General features: G+C 38.4%; 2 protein-coding genes across 11 annotated transcripts in view; one reads left to right on the forward strand and one right to left on the reverse strand.

Annotated features, from left to right (window-relative positions):
* Positions 1 to 20,131, reverse strand: part of KDM4C (lysine demethylase 4C) — a 407,208-nt gene that overhangs the window by 332,966 nt on the left and 54,111 nt on the right. For all 10 annotated transcript variants that reach the window (XM_025281534.3, XM_044939894.2, XM_006076447.4 and 7 more), the window contains one exon: positions 2,899 to 3,092. In XM_025281534.3, the coding sequence (XP_025137319.3) occupies positions 2,899 to 3,092 (194 nt within the window). The remainder of the gene's footprint in view (positions 1 to 2,898; positions 3,093 to 20,131) is intronic.
* Positions 10,640 to 11,096, forward strand: LOC123465594 (HIG1 domain family member 1A, mitochondrial-like). The gene has a single exon (XM_045165027.1). The coding sequence runs from the start codon at positions 10,707 to 10,709 to the stop codon at positions 10,986 to 10,988; it is 282 nt and encodes a 93-aa protein (XP_045020962.1). The 5' UTR covers positions 10,640 to 10,706; the 3' UTR covers positions 10,989 to 11,096.

A 20,131-nucleotide genomic window follows, 5' to 3' on the forward strand; every position in this document is an offset into this window, starting at 1 on the left:
AACAAATAGAATAACTAAATACAGAAAATACATTTTCTGTATTTAGAGAGAAAGAGATACTCTGAGAGAAAGAAATACTTTGGGATCCAGTGTACTTATCCTCACTCATGAACAGCGTGGCCCTCTTCCAAAGACAAGACTCTAGAATCAGTCATATCCTAACAGAATATTCTCCTCTAAGAAATCTTTGTTGTTGTTTAATCACCATTGTGTCTGACTCTTTGCTACCCATGCACTATAACCCACCAGACTCCTCTGTCCATGGAATTTCCCAGGCAAGAATACTGAAGTGGGTCACCATTTCCTTCTCCAGGGGATCTTCCTAACCCAGGGAGCAAACCTGCATCTCCTGCATTGCAGGCAGATTCTTTATCATCTGAGCCACCAAAGATGCCCAAGCAATCTTTAGGAGATAAGTCTTGGCCCAAGAGAGAAGGGAAGTTACTACTGTCTTAATAACTTTATAAAAATAAATCACTTGTCTTAATAAGAAAGCAGAGACTTCATTTCAACTTCTCCAATACTAAAATGTCCCAGGCATTGTCATGATTGTCATGAATTTCTCCAAATCTACGGAAAAGTTTTGTGACTAACTTTTCAGGTTGTTTTTTTTTTTGCCATACCATGAGGCTTGCAAGATCTTAGTTCCCTAACCAGGGATGCAATCTGTGGCCCCTGCAGTGGAAGCACAAAGTCCTAACCACTGGACCACCAGGGAAACCCCTAACCAGATTTCTTAAGGGAAGTATATAATTGCCTATATAATAGATTTCACCAAGATATTGAATTTACCAATTTTGCCTATTTTACTCACAACAAAAGTGAGTAACAGAAACCATGCAGCTAAGAAACTGCCCAGGAGCCTACACATTATTTAAAATATTTCTCTGAGTCTCTCAAAGTCGATTCCCAAAAGTACTGAAGGATGACACTTCAAAAGACTCTACCGTGGTGCTGAAGAAAGACGAGAGACTCACAGGCCTAGAGCGTGTGCTCACAAGCTGGTCCTCAACAAACACTTGTGTAAGAAATCATCTTTCCATCCCATTCTGTCAAAGTCTAGTTCCTAAACCACCTATTTAAAATGTTTACATTTTATTTATTCCATTAAGAGAGTAGAATGCTAAAAATTTTCCAAACAAAATGTGTAAGTAAAGGACTATTAAAAATGAGTTACAAAACTTCTCACTAAATTTTTCTCAGATCATAAAACTCCATCACAAAACAGAAAATGCCTGGATTTCTTTTCTAGGTCCTAAGAGCTTTGCCCTTCCACCAAAAGCTTTCCTGCTGATTAAATGTCATTTTTGATCATTATGAACTTTTGCTGTATTTGAATTTGCTGGAGAAAGCTTACAACTTCACACTTCACCAAATGATGAAACCTCAAGGGCAAGTAATAGCAAGATGCGGACAGAAATTATACATTGCACTCAAAACCTGATCAGCAGGAGAACATGAAAAGAGGCCATTACCTTTAAATTGGAGGCAAGAAAGCTACTGGGCTGACACAAGCACCTGAAGAGCATCCTATAGTGTTCACAACCAGCAGAAAGAGCATATTCAGTATTTCCTGCCTTGTCAAGTTGATACCTCGTATACTTTTGTCTGTGAATTATTCTCCACATATGTGTATTATAAAAAAAAAATAGAACTGATATTTAAGCTCTCCTAAGACTGTGCTCAGTCACTCAGGCACGTCTGACTCTTCTGACCCCATGAAACATAGCCCTCCAGGCTCCTCTGTCCGTGTGATTTCCCAAGCAAGAATACTGAAGTGGGTTGCCGTTTCCTTCTCCAGGGGATCTTCCTAACCCAGGGATTGAACCCATGTCTCCTGCATTGACAGGTGGATTCTTTACCACTGCACGACCTGGAAAGCCCTTCCTAAGACTAAAACCGACAAAAATAAGTTCAAACATGAAACTGGCTGACCACAAAGAACTCCAGGGTGACTGACAGAGTAACAATCACAAATTTGTGCTGGGTACCATATGATGCATCCTGCTACTGCTAACTGCTAAGTTGCTTCAGTCGTGTCTGACTCTGTGCAGCCGCATAGACGGCAGCCCATCAGGCTCCCCCATCCCTGGGACTCTCCAGGCAAGAACACTGGAGTGGGTTGCCATTTCCTTCTCCAATGCATGAAAGTGAAAAGTGAAAGTGAAGTCGCTCAGTCGTGTCTGCCTCTTAGCGACCCCGTGGACTGTAGCCCACCAGGTTCCTCCATCCATGGGTTTTTCCAGGCCAGAGTACTGGAGTGGGGTGCCACTGCCTTCTCCGAGGGTGAATCCTAGAAGTCACCAAAATTCATGCTGAATGATGCATTCTACAGAACAATAAATCTTAAAATCGTTGCTCAGAAAGATGACACAGGTAATTGCAAGTTAAGAACACACATTCACATTCTTATTCTTCTCCCCATATCCACCACCAAAAAAGTGGTAACAGGCCTCCTTTTTCATGCCTCCTACCCCTCTACTCACCACATACTAAATGGAATCTGTCATTTATTCAGAGATTAGACCAGAAAATCCCTAGGTACATCCAGAAAGTGAATTTTCACTCCTAACTTACATTCCCCATACCTTCCAGCAAATGCTCAGAGAAGTTCAAGATGCCAAATTCTTTGAGACTAAAATACCTATCAATCCATGACCCACAAAATGGTCTGTAGGCCAAATTTGGATATACAAATCACCATTAGCTTTACGGTTTTGAGCAAAACCCTAGGCAGAGTGGAAGACTCTGCAATAATTAATTGTTAGTCAAGAACTTTCTTACAGCTCATGTAAATCTGACTCTGCCAGAAAAACGGGAAAAAAACCATCTTCAATGGGTTCCTATTGCTCAGATCTCACAATTCCAAAGCAAATGAATATTAAACATGCAACTTGCCAAGACTTGGGCTCTCCAAAGTGGAGATAATTAATGCTGTAGAGGTCCATATCCTCGGTGTGCCATGCAAATGTGGTTTTCCACATGCCAAAATATAGATAAGGGGTGTTTACACCCTCAATAGAAATACCACACTCTTCCTCAACCACATCCAAGACCGTGTTTAGGCGAGCTATGTTCCATTCATCCACACCCTAGAAACAGGGAAGAGAGAGAAGGGGGAAAAACGACAAACATTAATAAACTCATAAAGATAACATTTACTGATCAAACCATCATCTGCCAAAATTATTACACTGTATATTTTAACTCACTTAGAAATTTAAAAAATAAAGCAATAAGTATCCAAGGCACATACACACACACATATATATATTTATACAGATCCATGATTAATTATCCAAGATTAACACCAGCAAAATGTGGTTCTATATAAATATTAGTATAAAATTATGCCAAACAACAGAGAATTAAGGACCTACTCCCATCAGCTGTTAGTAAAAAAAAAAAAAAAAAAAAAAAAAAAAAATCATTGATTCAAAGCATATGATCTGCAGCATGCTTTCCATCCTTGGAACACTATTTAGTTTGGGGGGTTTTCTGGTTTTTAGCTTATTTGCACATTACTTAAGTCATTAAACATCAGCCATCATCTCAAGACACCACTAACAAAATGTATCTTCTGTCATCCCTCTTTCAGCCCCATTCAATTTTGGCATGTGATACATCATTTCCTGAAAACCCAACTCTAATTTTGGAAAAATCCTTAGCACTATTCTAAGTCACAGATCATTGTGCTTTTACTGCTTCTTCAACTAAATATCAACTTCTTATGCTGATGGAGAATTTTAAACAAAGAATAACAGCTAAAAATATTTATCTAAACTTTGGTAAAATTGTTGGAATAATATAGTTTTATAACAATAACACAACATGGCTGGTAACAGAGACAGAAAAAGTTGAGTCACTGGGATAAAAGTTAAAATGACAGGAAAAGATTCTAGTTTTATTAAAACTTACCAATCACTTATTAATGCACTCTAATTCACAACTGTTTACAATTTTTACAAACTATTTTTCTCATAAACTTTTCTCATGATAAAATACTAAATATCAGTGACTGGACCCACTTTTTTTACAATCACAATGAAATGGCAGTGTCTTTAAATCCATTTCAACCTCCTCATGATACTATTAAAGAGGGACATTAAATTTATTTATGTATACCAAAAAGGCCCTCCCCAGTAATTATGCCAAGGCCTCATAGATAACCATGCCTAGTATTTTCCTTATTGTTCTGTTTACATTATAGTCTTTAGATGACAATATAATCAATGTACTGATCTTACTTGAGCTTTTGGGTCAGGAAAATTTTTGATGGGGCAGTTAATGAAGCTGTGCCTCAGGTAATATAACTGAAAGGTATCAGGGGAAATCACTTAATTCCAAAACTCCCCAAGACAGCCATTCTATAACTTAAAACCCACAGCAGGAAGCTTGCTATTTGGAAATTGTTCAAAGTTAAGTATCCTTCTAGAAAAGATCCTAGGTCCCAACTTATGAGACCTCATAAAAGTTCGAATTATGTAAAATATTTTATCTCACTCTATTTATAGTGATGCAATCTCTTAACCCTAGTCCAATCAGACTTCAGTCCAATCACTCTAATAATAGAGTCCTCCTATTTAAAAGTCATTATTGAGGCAATGAATCTGAAGTAATAAATGAGCACCATATTATAGGAATCATTTTTAAATTGAATGAGCTTGCAAATTAAGGAACAAACTATTCTTCTGAAATTCCTATATTTGAAGAAGTCTCATCTTTGTTTCTGACTGATATTACCTTTCAGAAATAACTTAGGCTGAATCCCTTGACATGACTAGACCTGTGGGTCTAAAGGGATGAGGGAAGAGAAAAAAGAGTGATGGCAGATGACCCAGATTATGGCTCCAGCTCTGCCACTGCCGAGGGCAAAAATCCCTGCAATTTCCAGAGCTCCCATTCTTTCTTTGTGAAAGCATGAGGTACCCACCCAGAGCTGCTCGGAGGACTAAACAGGCTAAAGGACATAAAAACCTTTAGAAAATAAAACTTCTTATATTTGAGAACTGACAAATGTTTCCACTATTCTCCAGTAAATCTTACTGGAAACAAAACAAAAGCCAAACACATGACAAAGTGATAGAAAAAAAAAGGTCCTATGAAATTCACTACTGAAATTCTTCCCATTAATGGGCAAATATTAATAATATGTTGGCATCAGCTTCTTCTGGGCAAGGGGCAAGGGCCAAGGCTGCCATGATGTTAACACTTAATTTCTTTTGCTAAAATAAAAAGTCACATAATTTCAATAAAAGAGGTTATTAAAATATTAAGAATAACAGGTATAACAAGGGGCTGAGAATAAATCCTATTCCAAATTCCTTCTCCAACATCTGCTCTCTACTACTGACTGAACTCGCTAGCTGCCTAGAAGGACAGGTTCTACTCAAACTCTAAAGAGCACCGGGTCTCCTTCAGAGATTCAGACAAGGAGGACACCTCATTTGTCACTTGGGAGAAGTGTGACACCACAGTCTATCTCATTATACTGCACATACACGTACACTGCTGCTGCTGCTAAGTCGCTTCAGTCATGTCCGACTCTGCGACCCCAGAGACGGCAGCCTACATCTACTCAAAATAATCCTGTAACATAAGTAATGTCACCCCCAAATGAACAAATGGAAAACCTAGTACTCCTAGAGCAGTGGGTGGCAAAGATAAGCCTGAATCTTTCTGACTCTAGGCCTTCACTTATAAACTCTATGCTTTCAGTTCTGATCATGTTAAATGCAATATACCATCCTCTTCTCTCAGCACTAAAAATCAACAAAGATCCAAGGAGCTAAAATTTATGACAGGCAAACATATAAAACTGCTACATTCTTCCCACCCAGGCATACAGTCACCCTATACAAACACTGGCAAAGCTTCTAATAAAAGTTGCTTCACTTCGGGCTTGGGGACAGAACTGATTAGTGTAAAAGTAGTCTCCAGAAAGACACCAGCTACAAACAAGCCCCACAATGACAGGCTGGAAATCTGCCAAACCATTCAAAGCTTAAAGCCATCAAGTCTCTTCAGAAAGTCTGTACACCAATGCATGTTCACAGACAAATGCCTCTTGCCAGACTCCATCCCCTCGAATAAAGGTCTTCCATACAATGTCCATGGAGAAGGCAATGGCACCCCACTCCAGTACTCTTGCCTGGAAAATCCCATGGACGGAGGAGCCTGGTGGGCTGCAGTCCATGGGGTCGCTACGAGTCGGACACAACTGAGCGACTTCACTTTCACTTTTCACTTTCATGCATTGGAGAAGGAAATGGCAACCCACTCCAGTGTTCTTCCCTGGAGAATCCCAGGGACGGGGGAGCCCGATGGGCGGCCGTCTATGGGGTTGCACAGAGTCAGACACGACTGAAGCGACTTAGCAGCAGCATACAATGTCCGACAGGTGTTTGAGCATTATTTGCAACTCACCTGACCTCCACTGAGCAAATGTTTCCTCCCTGGTCCCCATTTCCCTTTACCCCAATAACCCAGTGCATTCTAGGCATGCCCTGCTGTGTGTGTCTACTTACCCTGTCTCTGCCTGATTTACTGAAATAATTCACCATTGGACCATAATTTGTGCACATATGTGTAAATGAGAAGTTTATCAAGGATCCTTCTTTTCAATCTCTGTATCATCAATCTAACAAGAATCAGACAGTAATCTGAAAGAACTCCTAAATTTTCATTACCATAGCCACTCAGGATCTGTTTGAGGATCAGGTTTTGGACTTCACAGAGGAAGTAAGTACCCCCAAACTAGCATTAGCACGAACGATGCCTCTATAAACCTACATAGAGAGATCGTGCTAAGTCTGAATTCACACCCTTGGGCTCTGGGCCTGGGTCACTGAACACAGGGCACATTCAGGCCAAGGAGCTCCTTCTTTTTGGGACTATGAGCATCTAGAATGTTCTACAATGACTGTGCTAGGTCACTGGGAAATTGAAGCAACACAGGGAAGCAATATGCCACATTAGAAACCAAACCAGTAAGGAGCCCTCCCATCTAATACAGAGAAATATTGCAAAAATCACAGCAAACTAGTTCTTTCTAAAATATTTCTAATGAACATTACCCCTACAAGTGGCTATGGTCAAAAAATGTTGGTCTCCTTTTCTCCTCCTCTTATAAAGTCACAGTGCCAGCAGGTACTTGGAAGAGATCACGCTGTAAGGAAGCCTGTTTAACTCTGCTTTAACTCTACATTTTCCAAATGTTACTTGATCATAGGACCTTATTTACATAAGACATTAATATCTTTCCTCAACAATGTCCATATCCAACCCACATGTTTCTCCTCCCCACCCCACCTGCCATCATCCTCAGCACCTATAACGTTATCCCCACGCAGCTCTTTTCAAACAATGCTTTGAGCCTTCATCTCTCTCCTAAGTTTCACTGCCACATGTCCAGCTCTAAGCTGGACCCAAAGTGACCCCCAAAAAATTTCTGAAATATATAAATTTATGAAAAAAATTTCATTAAAAAAGCTAATCATTAAAATAAGAAAAGAGCCACCTCCCGGGTGTTATAAAACTCTGAGAAAATACTAAAAAAAATTATTAAAGTCTCTCAGTAAAGTTTTCAGATACTTTTATTTAGTACTTTTTACAAGATTACGCTTGTCCTCATTTGGCTCTCACCATCCCTTTCTATGACCCTTACTGCAGCCCAGCTAATACCTACTAGAGTAACATGATCCAAACAGAAGATCATCTTCCAAATTTGAACTTACTTTAAAAATAGGCTAATGTAAATTACTGCCACCGATTCATAAGGCTGTAATAAGCCCTTGAAGTTTCAAAGGTAATACACATGAGGAAAGAAAACTTGGTTGTTTTAAAGACTTCAAAATCAATCCATTTCACACAGTAATGTGGGAAAATTGAATCTTTCAAAAACTAAAATGAGAGCCTTGGACACATTTAAAACAGAGGGTTTCCTTAGGATCTTTACACATAAGAATAAAATTAGACTCATGTGAAATTCATTTTGCTTTAAAGTTAATTACAATGTGTGACACAATAGCTCTTTTTGCTGCTTCCTTTCCATGAAAATATCTCACGTTCTCCACACTTTTTACTTTAAAAACAGACCTCTTTCCCTTTTTGCATTTTTATACACCAAAATACCTACAAAATTTTACAGCAGTGCTTTCTTTTCTTTCTGAAACTCTAGTCAATAACCAATGTGGAGCAAGTTTTGAAGAAACAAAAAATTTCTGCAACAAAAAGTACTACACAGTAATAAAAAAAGACTCACTTCAAAAATGTAGCTATGAGTATGACAAGAAGGAATGTGGAGAAGTAAAGAAGGGAAATGCTCAATCAAATAAAGGATTATAGAGAGCTTGGAACCCCTGCCTTGAGTCTAGACCATTGAGACCTTGAAGTTATTTAAATCTCTGGTTCCAGGCAAAAACAACTCCAAGCCTTCTGGGAGAAAAGCATCCTCCATTTTGACTTACAAATTTTCCACAAATTAGGATCAAGCCAAAGCATAAAACTGAAGATCACCACAAATATAGGGAGGTAAGACCTCATGGGAGAAAGCTAGCAAAAATAACTGGCCCTTCCCCACCCCAAGGACTGCTGGTATCAGAATCTTCAGAGGCTAAAGACCTTGAAATGCTTAAAGAAATTTAAAAATGGAATCACAAAGACATGGTAGACTTCTACATATGAAACATATCATTTCACTAGTATATCACTGATACATCATTTCATTTATATATCATTATTAAACTAAAAACTGACTGAAAGGATTAAACAAGAGAAGTGCTCACCTAGAAGGGAAAATTTAAGACATAAACACACAGTACAGCACAGAAAGATGAGACAAAGTATCTGAAAACCAAAGTTAAGCAATACTTAGGACAGAACCTCTATAGTTCATGTATTCAGAGTCCCAGGAGTGAGAAAAATACAAAACTAAATAAAGTCACTAAACGAGAACACTGATAAAACCAATTATATTAAAATTTAAATCTCTGTTCATTAAGACACTGTAATACCATCTATAAAAATATTTGATGTCAATTTTAGTTGACCTTAAATAAATATAAATAAAAATAAATACACTTTCAACTGAGTTGAAGCTATATAAAACAGACTTCTCAGAACTTTAGTAATGCTACACTAAAGCTAAGGATGCTACAGCTTTTGTTTTCCGGTGGCAAAAACATCAAAATGCCTCTTATATTTATTGATTAAAAACTGCTTATAAATCCTTCATTATTATTCCTACTCTTGAAGTCAATAATATTCTATATGGCCAAATATTTGGTTTCATTCTGGACTCAGGCATTCCAGTATTCTTGGTTGTTGGTCTTGTTTTCCCCTTAAATATTTATTTATTTATTTGGCTGCATCAGGTCTTAGTTGCATCATGAGGGATCTTCCGTTGTGGCACACGGATTCTCTAGTTGTGGGGGCACAGACTTAGCTGCTCTGTGGCATGTGGGATCTTAGTTCCCAGACCAGGGATCAAACCTGCATCCTCCAAATTACAAGGCAGATTCCTAACCACTGGACAACCAGAGAAATCCCCTTGGTTTGTTTTCTTTTTTAACTATTTTTATAGCCATGTCTAAGGGTAAAAATAATAATTTCTGTCTGTATTCCTTTTCAAGTATTTCTAGAAAAGTGGTTCAAGAAACTAAAACTGTTTTTATTTCATGTAATATAAAATAGGGAATTGATTTTGCAAGTTCACAGATGATTACTGTTTTTGCTATTTATCTTTATACATTATTTTAATCACACTAGTTACAAAGTACTTTTACATGCCTGTAAACAAACATCCTTTTACAGCACACCTTGTACATATGTAAAGTTTGTAATTCTTGCTGTTCACTTTTAACTGACAAAGAAAACAGTGAACACTACTGAAATCGTGGTAGAACTTTACTTGTTCTTGTCTTGTGTTTACCCATCTTGGCCAGTCACATATCTATTCAAGAAATATTCCCAACAGAGTCCAACAAGATGAGACTGTAAAACTGTTTTCAACATTCCCTACTAGATATTGACTATTACATCAACTATTAAGTGTGTAACATTTAATTGACAATTATATAACTGTGGATGGTTTCTGATTTTATTTTTAAGACTGTGGATTGTGTTTAAACAATTTAAAATTGTATATTCCTGATTCTGAGATACTAAGTGGTATTGCACCGTTGTCACTTTACTGAATGTGTATAATAGTTCCATGAATCTGATATATCATTATATAGCTTTAGGTGGCAGAATTAAAATTAACCTGTTAACCTCTCTCTCTCTCTCTCTCTCTCTCTCTCTCTCTCTCACACACACACACACACACACACACACACACACAGAGAGAGAGAGAGAGAGAGAGGGAGGGAAAATGAAAGAAACAAAAAAGTCTGAGAAGATCAAGACAAAATTGAAGCAAATAAGCAAATAATTCCACAAATGTAACTGGCATAGTTTTGGTATCCAGAATACATTAAAAACTCCAAATAATAAGAAAAAAATCAAACAATCTAATAGAAAAATAAGCAGAGGAAAAAACAAGAAACACAAATGATCAACAAAGACAAGATAAGATATTCTAAGTCATTTATAGTCAGAGAAAAGCAAATTCACAAACAAGATATTTTAAAGCCACAAGACTTACAAAGGAGAATCCGGTAGGAACCTGAAACGTCTTGAAGTTGTCTGAAGATTCTTCAATCACTATGTCAAGTGACACAGATATTTCTCTTTCTTCATATGATGAAGATCAGGGATCTAAACTTATCCGAAAAGCTAGAGAGGCACCATTTGTCCCCATTGGAATGGCAGGTTTTGCAGCAATTGTTGCATATGGATTATATAGATTGAAGAGCAGGGGACATACTAAAATGTCTGTTCACCTGATCCACATGCGTGTGGCAGCCCAAGGCTTTGTTGTGGGAGCAATGACTCTTGGTATGGGCTATTCCCTGTATCAAGAATTCTGGGGGAAACCTAAACCTTAGAAGAGGAGATGCTGTCTTGGTCGTCTTGGTGGTGCTTGCTTTAGTTAGACATCTCATATTGAGGTTATATGTTTATGCTGAAAATAAATTGTTTGGGTCAGACAAGAACATGGTCATTTGAAAACTGGCTTCCTTTCTTGCAGGCTTGATTTGCCTGGTGACCAAGTTACTGGTGACTAGTTCACTAGCTAGGTCATTCAGGGGAGTCAGACCAGCACAAAAGAAACATGTCACTTTTAAATACACTTGATAGTGGTACCTGTCCACCTTAAACTCTTCTGTTGAAATTAGTTCTAAAGAAGACAACATGCCAATCCTGAAAATGCTCCCAGTTGCTGCAGAATATCATAGGCTTTTGATGTAATGTAGGAATCCTATTTACCCCAGTTAATTTAACTTTCTGACGGCCTTGTGGACTGAGTACTGTTTTAAGGGCTGGTTGGCTCTTGAGGAACCCTTTCAGAACAGTCCATGGAATACAACATTACAAACCTCCCTGGAAGTCTGTGTGTGTTTTTAAACCAAAACTAAAAAGCTGGTAACAGAGCCACTTTGAAGTAGTATTTATTTTAGAATCATAGTTATAAACATGAGAGTAACTTAACTTGTGGATCCCTTTTAGCTCTTTTGTAATTGCAGAATTGTATTTTGCTGCTGTTAATATTAGAATAATTTTAAATTATTTTGAAACATGTATTTAAGTGCTAATGCAAAGGTAAATGAAAAACACTTTTTAAATGTGTGCAGTATGTTTATTTTCTCCAAAAGTATCATCAACTAAATAAAATCCCTATAATGGAAGTCATTGATGAGCAAGCTGGTTTGGTCAGACATTATACAAACTTTGGTATATCACAGAATGCTTTGTTCTACTTGTGAAATTCTCGTCTAAACTGAATTTACATTCCATGGTGATAACATGGTAAATGTAGTGTTATTAAAGTAAATGAACACGTAAAAAAAAAAAAAAAGACTTACAAAGTCAAAGGTTGGTAAGTAATAAGATGAACGGGATCAAGTGAGGAATACTGTCAGCATGGGGAAGCTTTTGAAGGTGACAGAAGTGTTCTAAACCTGGACTGGTGGTGGTGGTTACACAAAAATCATTGAATTATACATTCAACACGGGTGGATTTTGTGGTATGCAAGTTATACCTCAGCAAAGCTGTCTTATACAGTGCAAGGGGAGACTCTGCTACAAAGTTTTTGAGAAACAAGGCAACAATATCTGACCAAGTTGAATACTCTCTGAGGCAGCACTTTCATTCCTAGATAAGTGCTTCAGACTACCTATATATAGTACACCAGAAATCATATACAGGAATGGGTTCATAGCAGCAATATTTATTTTAAGAAAGAAAGAAAAAGAAAATATCCCAACAGGATAATGAAAAATAAAATACATACTCACAAAATGGAATGCCATTCAGCAATGGAAATGACTGAACAATAGCGCACAAATAATATGAAAAAACTCAGAAAACTTAAAGTGTTTGGGATAGTCTCAGAAGACTAATAAAGTGATACTACTTTTAATATAGTCAAAAATAAGCTAAACTAAATACGTTGTTTAAAAATATGCATCTGTCTAAAAACAGAGCTACCAGATGATCCTGCAATCCCACTCCTGGGCATACATCTGGAGAAAAACATCGTCCAAAAGGACACATGCACCCCATGTTCGCTGCAGCACTGTTTACAATAGCCAAGACACGGGAGCAATCTAGATGCCCATCAACAGAGGAACGGATAAAGAAGATGTGGGGGCTTCCCTGGTGGTTCCCTGATAAAGAACCCGCCTGCCAATCCAGGAGACATGGGTTACCTGATCAGGGAAGATCCGTCATACCGCAAAGCAACTAAGCCCACGCACCACAACTACTGAGCTTGTGCTCTAGAGCCCAGGAGCCACAACTACTGAGCTCACGTGTCACAATTACTAAAGCCCATGCACCGAGAACCCATGCTTCACAAGAAAAGCCACCACGGTGAGAAGCCCATCTACCACAACCAGAGGGCAAACCCCTCTCCCTGCAACTAGAGAAAGCCCACACGCACAGCAACACAGACCCAGCACAGTCAAAACAGATTTAAACAATTATTTTCTAAAATGACATACATACATAAAATGGAATACTACTCAGCCATTAAAAAGAAGAAAATCTTATTTGCCGCAACATGGATGGACTTACAGACTGTCGTACTGAGTGAAGTAAGACTGAGAAAGACAATACCACTTATATGTGGAATCTTAAAAAAAAATGATACAAATGAACTTATTTACAAAACAGAAACAGATTCAGAGACTTAGAGAACAAACTTATGGTTACTAGAGGGCAAGGGTGGGTGGAAGAGGTAATTAGGAAGTTTGGGATTGACATGTACACAGTGCTGTATTTATCAATAAAACAGACAACCAACAAGGACCTACTGTGTAGCACAGGAAACTCTGCTCAGTATTCTGTAACTACCTAAATGCAAAAGAATTTGAAAAAGAATAGATACTTGTATATGTATAACTTAATCACTTTGCTGCACACCTGAAACTAAAAAAAACATTCGAAATCAACTATACTTCAACAACAACAACAAAATTTGCTTTGGGGTTGTTTTTTTTTTAGGCAAGATACCAAACACAAAGTTCAGGCCACTCATGGTGATGGGGTGGGATAGCAAAGAAGGACTGTAGAAAGAGCATCCCATGAGCAGCACAACAGTATTGTTTTAGCTATGGGACTGCATGGTGGGTTTGGGGTACTCAATGTATCACTGTGCTTTAAAATGTAACCTTCACATATAAAATGAGATAATACATTCTAAAAATATGATAAAGGAAAAGTCATGAAAAAGAGAACATCTCTTGAGTCACATCCCACAGTACCGTTTCTGCCCTGGCACCTTGTCTTAGTGACAAGAGGATAGCAGCGTATCTCGTGAGAAGAGCAGGCACATTTTCTTTAGTAGTAACCCCTAATCAAACACCCTTCAGTGCTCTGACATGACAGGCTTCGACAGATGGTAGAAAGAATAAACTGATGGTGGGTTGGACTTCTAAGTCAATGAATATTGCAGAACAGCATTCTTCACAATTCTCTTGGTCAGAATCAGCTAGTGAACATTTCATTAGGGCTTCAGGATTTGTGTCCCACTTTGCTTTACTACTGCCGCCGGCTGCAGCTGTTCCTCAGTACATAATATGCAGCAGGCCTTGCTCTAGGTGTTTTACTTATTCATCTCATTTTACCCTATGAGGTGATAAACAGAACTACGATCTACTATTAGTGCCATTATACAGATGCAACCGCTGCCCCAGGAGAAGTCAGATAACTCACCCAAGATCTCACAGCTCACTACTGTGTAACCAGAATTCAAGGGTGACAATGGAAAACTCTAACCCGAGCTGGTATTACTGTGCCCGAAGCCTCAGAGCCAACCAATCAGCCAGAAAGTCAATTCTAAACTTTTATACAATCAAGGAGAGAAAGACTTCCCTCAATCCCCCAATGACTGGAAGGGAAAGTTAATAATTTGGTGATTATATTTGCTACTTTCCTATTTTTTTAAGGACTATCAATCAAAAAGATGATTTGAAAAAAACTGCATGAGGCCAAGAGCAGGATTCATGGATTCACTCAGACATGCATTCTATTAATAAAAAAAAGAAAGAAAGAAACTTACAGAAATAATAAATAGAACTTGTTGACTTTATTTTATACATCTACACATGACTCTTGCAGAAAATCCTAAAAGGAATCTGAAGCATAAAAGCCTTGTTCTCCTTTAAAGAGGATCAATTATCTCAACATTTAAGAAAATAGTAAAATTCCAAACCCAGACACTGACAATTTCTTTGTAAATACAGGAAATTTAAAACACTACAATTTTTACTGATGAATTCATATTTTCTAGACTAAGGCTTCCGAGGTGGCTCAGACAGTAAATCTGTCTGCAATGCTGAAGATCTGGGTTGGGAAGACCCCCTTGAGAAGGAAATGGCAACCCACTCCAGCATTCTTGCCTAGAGAATCCCATGGACAGAGAAGCCTGATGGCTACAGTGCATAGGACTGCAAAGAGTTAGACACAACTGAGCAACTAACACTTTCACTTGTATTCTTATTCTCTAGACTACTAAGCCCTTTGTCTAATTCAACTCTTGAAAGTGTATTATACTGCAGTGCAACACAGTACTTCAAAATCATTGTCTTAATATACTTTTACAACAGAGATTGCCTATGTTTGCAGTATCTATTTTTACCTTCTTTACTAATAGAACCTCACTTAACTGAAAGAACAAAGTAGTTACAGCTAAGGCTAGTTATGCATGGTTCTGGCCAATGAGATGTAACTGGTAATAACTGAGCAGGAGTTCCAGAAGAAAGCTTTCAGGAGGCTGACTGAGCAGGCTCAAATCCTGTGCCCTTCTTCGCTCACCATTCAGACACAATGAGCAGCTACCACAAGAGCACGAGGGTAAGTATGTCATAGTGAAGGTGGCAAAAGTACCTGCTGGCAGTGCATGTCTCTGATGGCATCACAGAAGCAACATGGCCCTAGACCACCTGCCTCAAATTTGTAATGAAAACTAAACAATTTGTTTGCCATTTGTGGTAAGGTCTCTACTACTGACTCCTCTGCCTTACACAAAAGGCAAAGAATAAAAGGAAAGATATACCAATTTGAAGGCAGAGTTGGAAAGAACAGCAAGGAGAGATAAGAAAGCCTTCCTCAGTGATCAATGTAAAGAAACAGAGGAAAACAATAGAATGGGAAAGTCTAGAGATCTCTTGAAGAAAATTAAAAACACCAAGAGAACATTTCATGCAAAATGGGCACAATAAAGGACAGAAATGGCATGGACCTAACAGAAGCACAAGCTATTAAGAGGAGGTGGCAAGAATACACATGAAAACTATACAAAATAGATCTTCATGACCCAGATAACTATGATGATGTGATTACTCATCTAGAGTCAGACATCCTGGAATGTGAGGTCAAGTGGGCCTTAGGAAGCATCACTACAAACAAAGCTAGTGGAGGTGATAGAATTCCAGTTGAGCTATTTCACTTCTAAACGACGATGCTGTGAAAGTGCTGCATTCAATATGCCAGCAAATTTGGAAAACTCAGCAGTGGCCACACGACTGGGAGAGGTCTGTTTTGATTCCAATCCCAAAGAAAGGCAATGCCAAAGAATGCTCAAGCTACCACACAATTGAACTCATCTCACACGCTAGCAAAGTAATGCTCAAAATTCTCCAAGCAAGGCTTCAATAGTACATCAACTATGAACTTCCAGATGTTCAAGCTGGATTTAGAAAAGGCAGAGGAACCAGAAATCAAATGACCAACATCCACTGGGTCATCGAAAAAGCAAGAGAGTTCCAGAAAAACATCTATTTCTACTTTATTGACTATGCCAAAGCCTTTGACTGTGTGGATCACAATAAACTGTGGAAAATTCTCAAAGAGATGGGAATACCAGACCACCTGACATGCCTCCTGAGAAATCAACAAGCAACATTTAGAACTGAACATGGAACAACAGACTATTTCCAAATTTGGAAAGGAGTACATCAAGGCTGTATACTGTCACCCTGCTTATTTAACTTATATGCACAGTACATCATGAGAAATGCTGAGCTGGATGAAGCACAAGCTGGAATCTCAAGATTTCTGGGAGAAATACCAATAACCTCAGATATGCGGATGACACCACCCTTATGGCAGAAAGTGAAGAAGAACTAAAGAGCCTCTTGATGAAAGTGAAAGAGGAGAGTGAAAAAGTTGGCTTAAAACTAAACATTCAGAAAACTAAGATCATGGCATCCAGTCTCAACACTTCATGGCAAACAGATGGGAAAACAGTGGAAACAATGAGAGACCTTATCTTCTTGGGCTCCAAAATCACTGCAGATGGTGACTGCAGCCATGAAATTAAAAGACGCTTCCTCCTTGGAAGGAAAGTTATGACCAACCTAGACAGCATATTAAAAAGCAGAGACATTACTTTGTCCACAAAGGTAGTCTAGTCAAGGCTATGGTGTTTCCAGTAGTCATGTATGGATGTGAGAGTTGGACTATAAAGAAAACTGAGCGTTGAAGAATTGATCCTTTTGAACTGTGGTGTTGGAGAAGACTCTTGAGAATCCCTTGGACTGCAAGGAGATCCAACCAGTCCATCCTAAAGGAAATGGAAGGACTGAAGCTGAAGCTGAAACTCTAATACTTTGGCTACCTGATGTGAAGAACTGACTCATTGGAAAAGACTCTGATGCTGGGAAAGACTGAAGCCAGGAGGAGAAGGGGACAACAGAGGATGAGACGGTAAGATGGCATCACTGACTCGATAGATGTGAGTTTGAGTAAGCTCTGGGATTCGGTGATGGACAGGGAAGCCTGCCATGCTGCAGTCCATGGGGTTGCAAAGAGTCGGACATGACTGAGCAACTGAACCGAAATGAACTACTACTGACAGTAAAATAATGTCTAATACATTTCCTCCTTAGTAAGCAAATGCACAGGTCCCCAACTTGTCCCATTCTCTGGTGGATCTAAGAAAGTAATATCATTATCAGAGTCTGTGATGTTAATGTGATCCTCCTAAAGAAGTAGTTAAGCCACTTAGTTTTTGAAAGGTACCAAAGTGTGGGCAGGGCTTGAGCCTCTTTACAACTATTAATGCCAGGCAAATTACAATTAACATAAAGAATATATATGTTTCTCCCTATTCCTACAGGACTTTATCTACTTTTTCCTCTGTTTCTTCTTGCTGTTTTTTCCACCTTACTTCATTTCTTCCTCAATGCTGCTTCGCACTTAAAGCAACCTTAGATTTAGCACACTCGAATAACACCTGGCAGAGGGCTCAAATAAGATCCTTTTGTTCTTCATGAAGAAAAACAACTTAAGGTATTGTCAATGGTCTCATTTTCATTCCTCTTAGTGAAAAAAATCTAGATCATATAAATAAGCTCAACATTATTCCTTCAACAAAAAAGAAAATACTAACAATTTGCCAGAATATTAAACTACATTTTCTCATTTAGAACATACGAAAAATAATTTTTTAAAAAATTAAATGTATAAACCTAGAAACAGACAAAATCATTTTATAATTTTAGTGATATCTCTTTTTTTAAAAAATCCTGATTTAGAACATAATTAGAATCATACTCCTGGGACTCATGTAACTGTCCCAGTGACCCCAAAAGCCCACAGACAGGTGATGATTTATTTTGAGAAACCAATGCTAAGAAGCTAGCAAGGGCAAGCAACTACCCAAACTCTCCATCTCAGCCAGACTTGTCACCCTTTTCCCCCTCAGGGATGGAACTCTATGTGGGACTCGTGTGTGTGTCTATCAATTTAGCACTTCCACAGCCAAAACTGCTTTTCCCCACAGTGATCCCACCTAACCCTCTCATGTGCAAGACAGGCACTTTGAGTCAGCAGTCATATACTCTGAGGTCAGCCCGCAAATCAGCTTAATCTTCTTCTATCAACAATTCTCTAACAATACTCTTCTGAAAACACAGCTTCCAGAACTGATGGGACATTCTACATGCAATGTGACAAATGAATAGAAGTACTATTACACACACACACCCCCACCCCTGGTCTGGATGACATAACTTGAGATCATCAGGCTAAGACTTCATTCACTAAAGATCAGCCATAATACGCTGGCAGATAATGAGTTCTTATTAAATAGAAGCTTTAACACAGAATGAAAATCTAAAAGTTACAATCCAAGGCCAATAGCTCTCTCTTAGCATGAAAGCATGTCTAGAATGACAGTATTTTCCCTTGGATGTGAAAATTACACATACAGCTAGTGTTTTGGCTTCAAAATATTCCTTATTTCAGGATAAATCATATCCTAACATGATAAAAATATAAAATGGAAAGGACACTGGTGACTCAGTTTAAATATTTTACTCAGTTTAAATATTTTATCTAAAATATTTAATATTTTAGAAACCTGGTGCCTTAGAAAAATTTGTTGTCCAACAGCACCATCTGGTGGATGAACATATTTAAGCCACCCCACTGCAGGTTCGTGACATTGTAAAGAGGCAATGATCAAGACCATTCCCAAGAAAAAGAAATGCAAAAAGGCAAAATGATTGTAAAATAGTTGTCTGAGGAGGCCTTATAAATAGCTGTGAAAAAAAAGAGAAGCTAAAGGCAAAGGAGAAAAGGAAAGATATACCCATCTGAATGCTGAGTTCCAAAGAATAGCAAGTAGAGATAGGAAAGGCTTCCTCAGTGATCAATGCAAAGACAGAGTAAAACAACAGAATGGGAAAGATTAGAGATGGCTTTAAGAAAATCAGTGATACCAAGGGAACATTTCATTCAAAGATGGGCACAATAAAGGATAGAAATGGTATGGACCTAACAGAAGCAGAAGATATTAAGAGGTGGCAAGAATACACAGAACTATACAAAAAAAGATCTTAATGACCCAGATAACCACAATGGTGTAATCACTCACCTAGAGCCAGATATCCTGGAGTGCGAAGTCAAGTGAGCCTTAGGAAGCATCACTACAAACAAAGCTAGTGGAGGGGACAGAATTCCAGCTGAGCTATTTCAAATCCTGAAAGATGATGCTGTGAAAGTGCTGCTCTCAATATGCCAGCAAATTTGGAAAACTCAGCAGTGGCCACACGACTGGAAAAAGTCAGCTTTCATTCCAATCCCAAAGAAAGGCAATACCAAAGAATGCTCAAACTACCACACAATTGAACTCATCTCATACGCTAGCAAAGTAATGCTCAAAATTCTCCAAGCAAGGCTTCAACAGTACATGAACCGAGAATTTTCAGATGTTCAAGCTGGATTTAGAAAAGGCAGAGGAACCACAGATCAAATTGCCAACATCAGCTGGATTAACTAAAAAGCAAGCGAGTTCCAAAAAAACATCTACTACTTTATTGACTACACCAAAGCCTTTGACTGTGTGGAGCACAAACTGCAGAAAATTCCTCAAGAGATGGGAATACCAGACCACCTGACCTGCCTTTTGAGAAATCTGTATGCAGGTCAAGATGCAACAGCTAGAACTGGACATGGAACCACAGACTGGTTCAAAACTGGGAAAGGAGTACATCAAGGCTGTATATTGTCACCCTCCTT

This window comes from Bubalus bubalis, chromosome 3, assembly GCF_019923935.1.
Source record: "Bubalus bubalis isolate 160015118507 breed Murrah chromosome 3, NDDB_SH_1, whole genome shotgun sequence".
NCBI classification, from domain to species: Eukaryota; Metazoa; Chordata; class Mammalia; order Artiodactyla; family Bovidae; genus Bubalus; species Bubalus bubalis.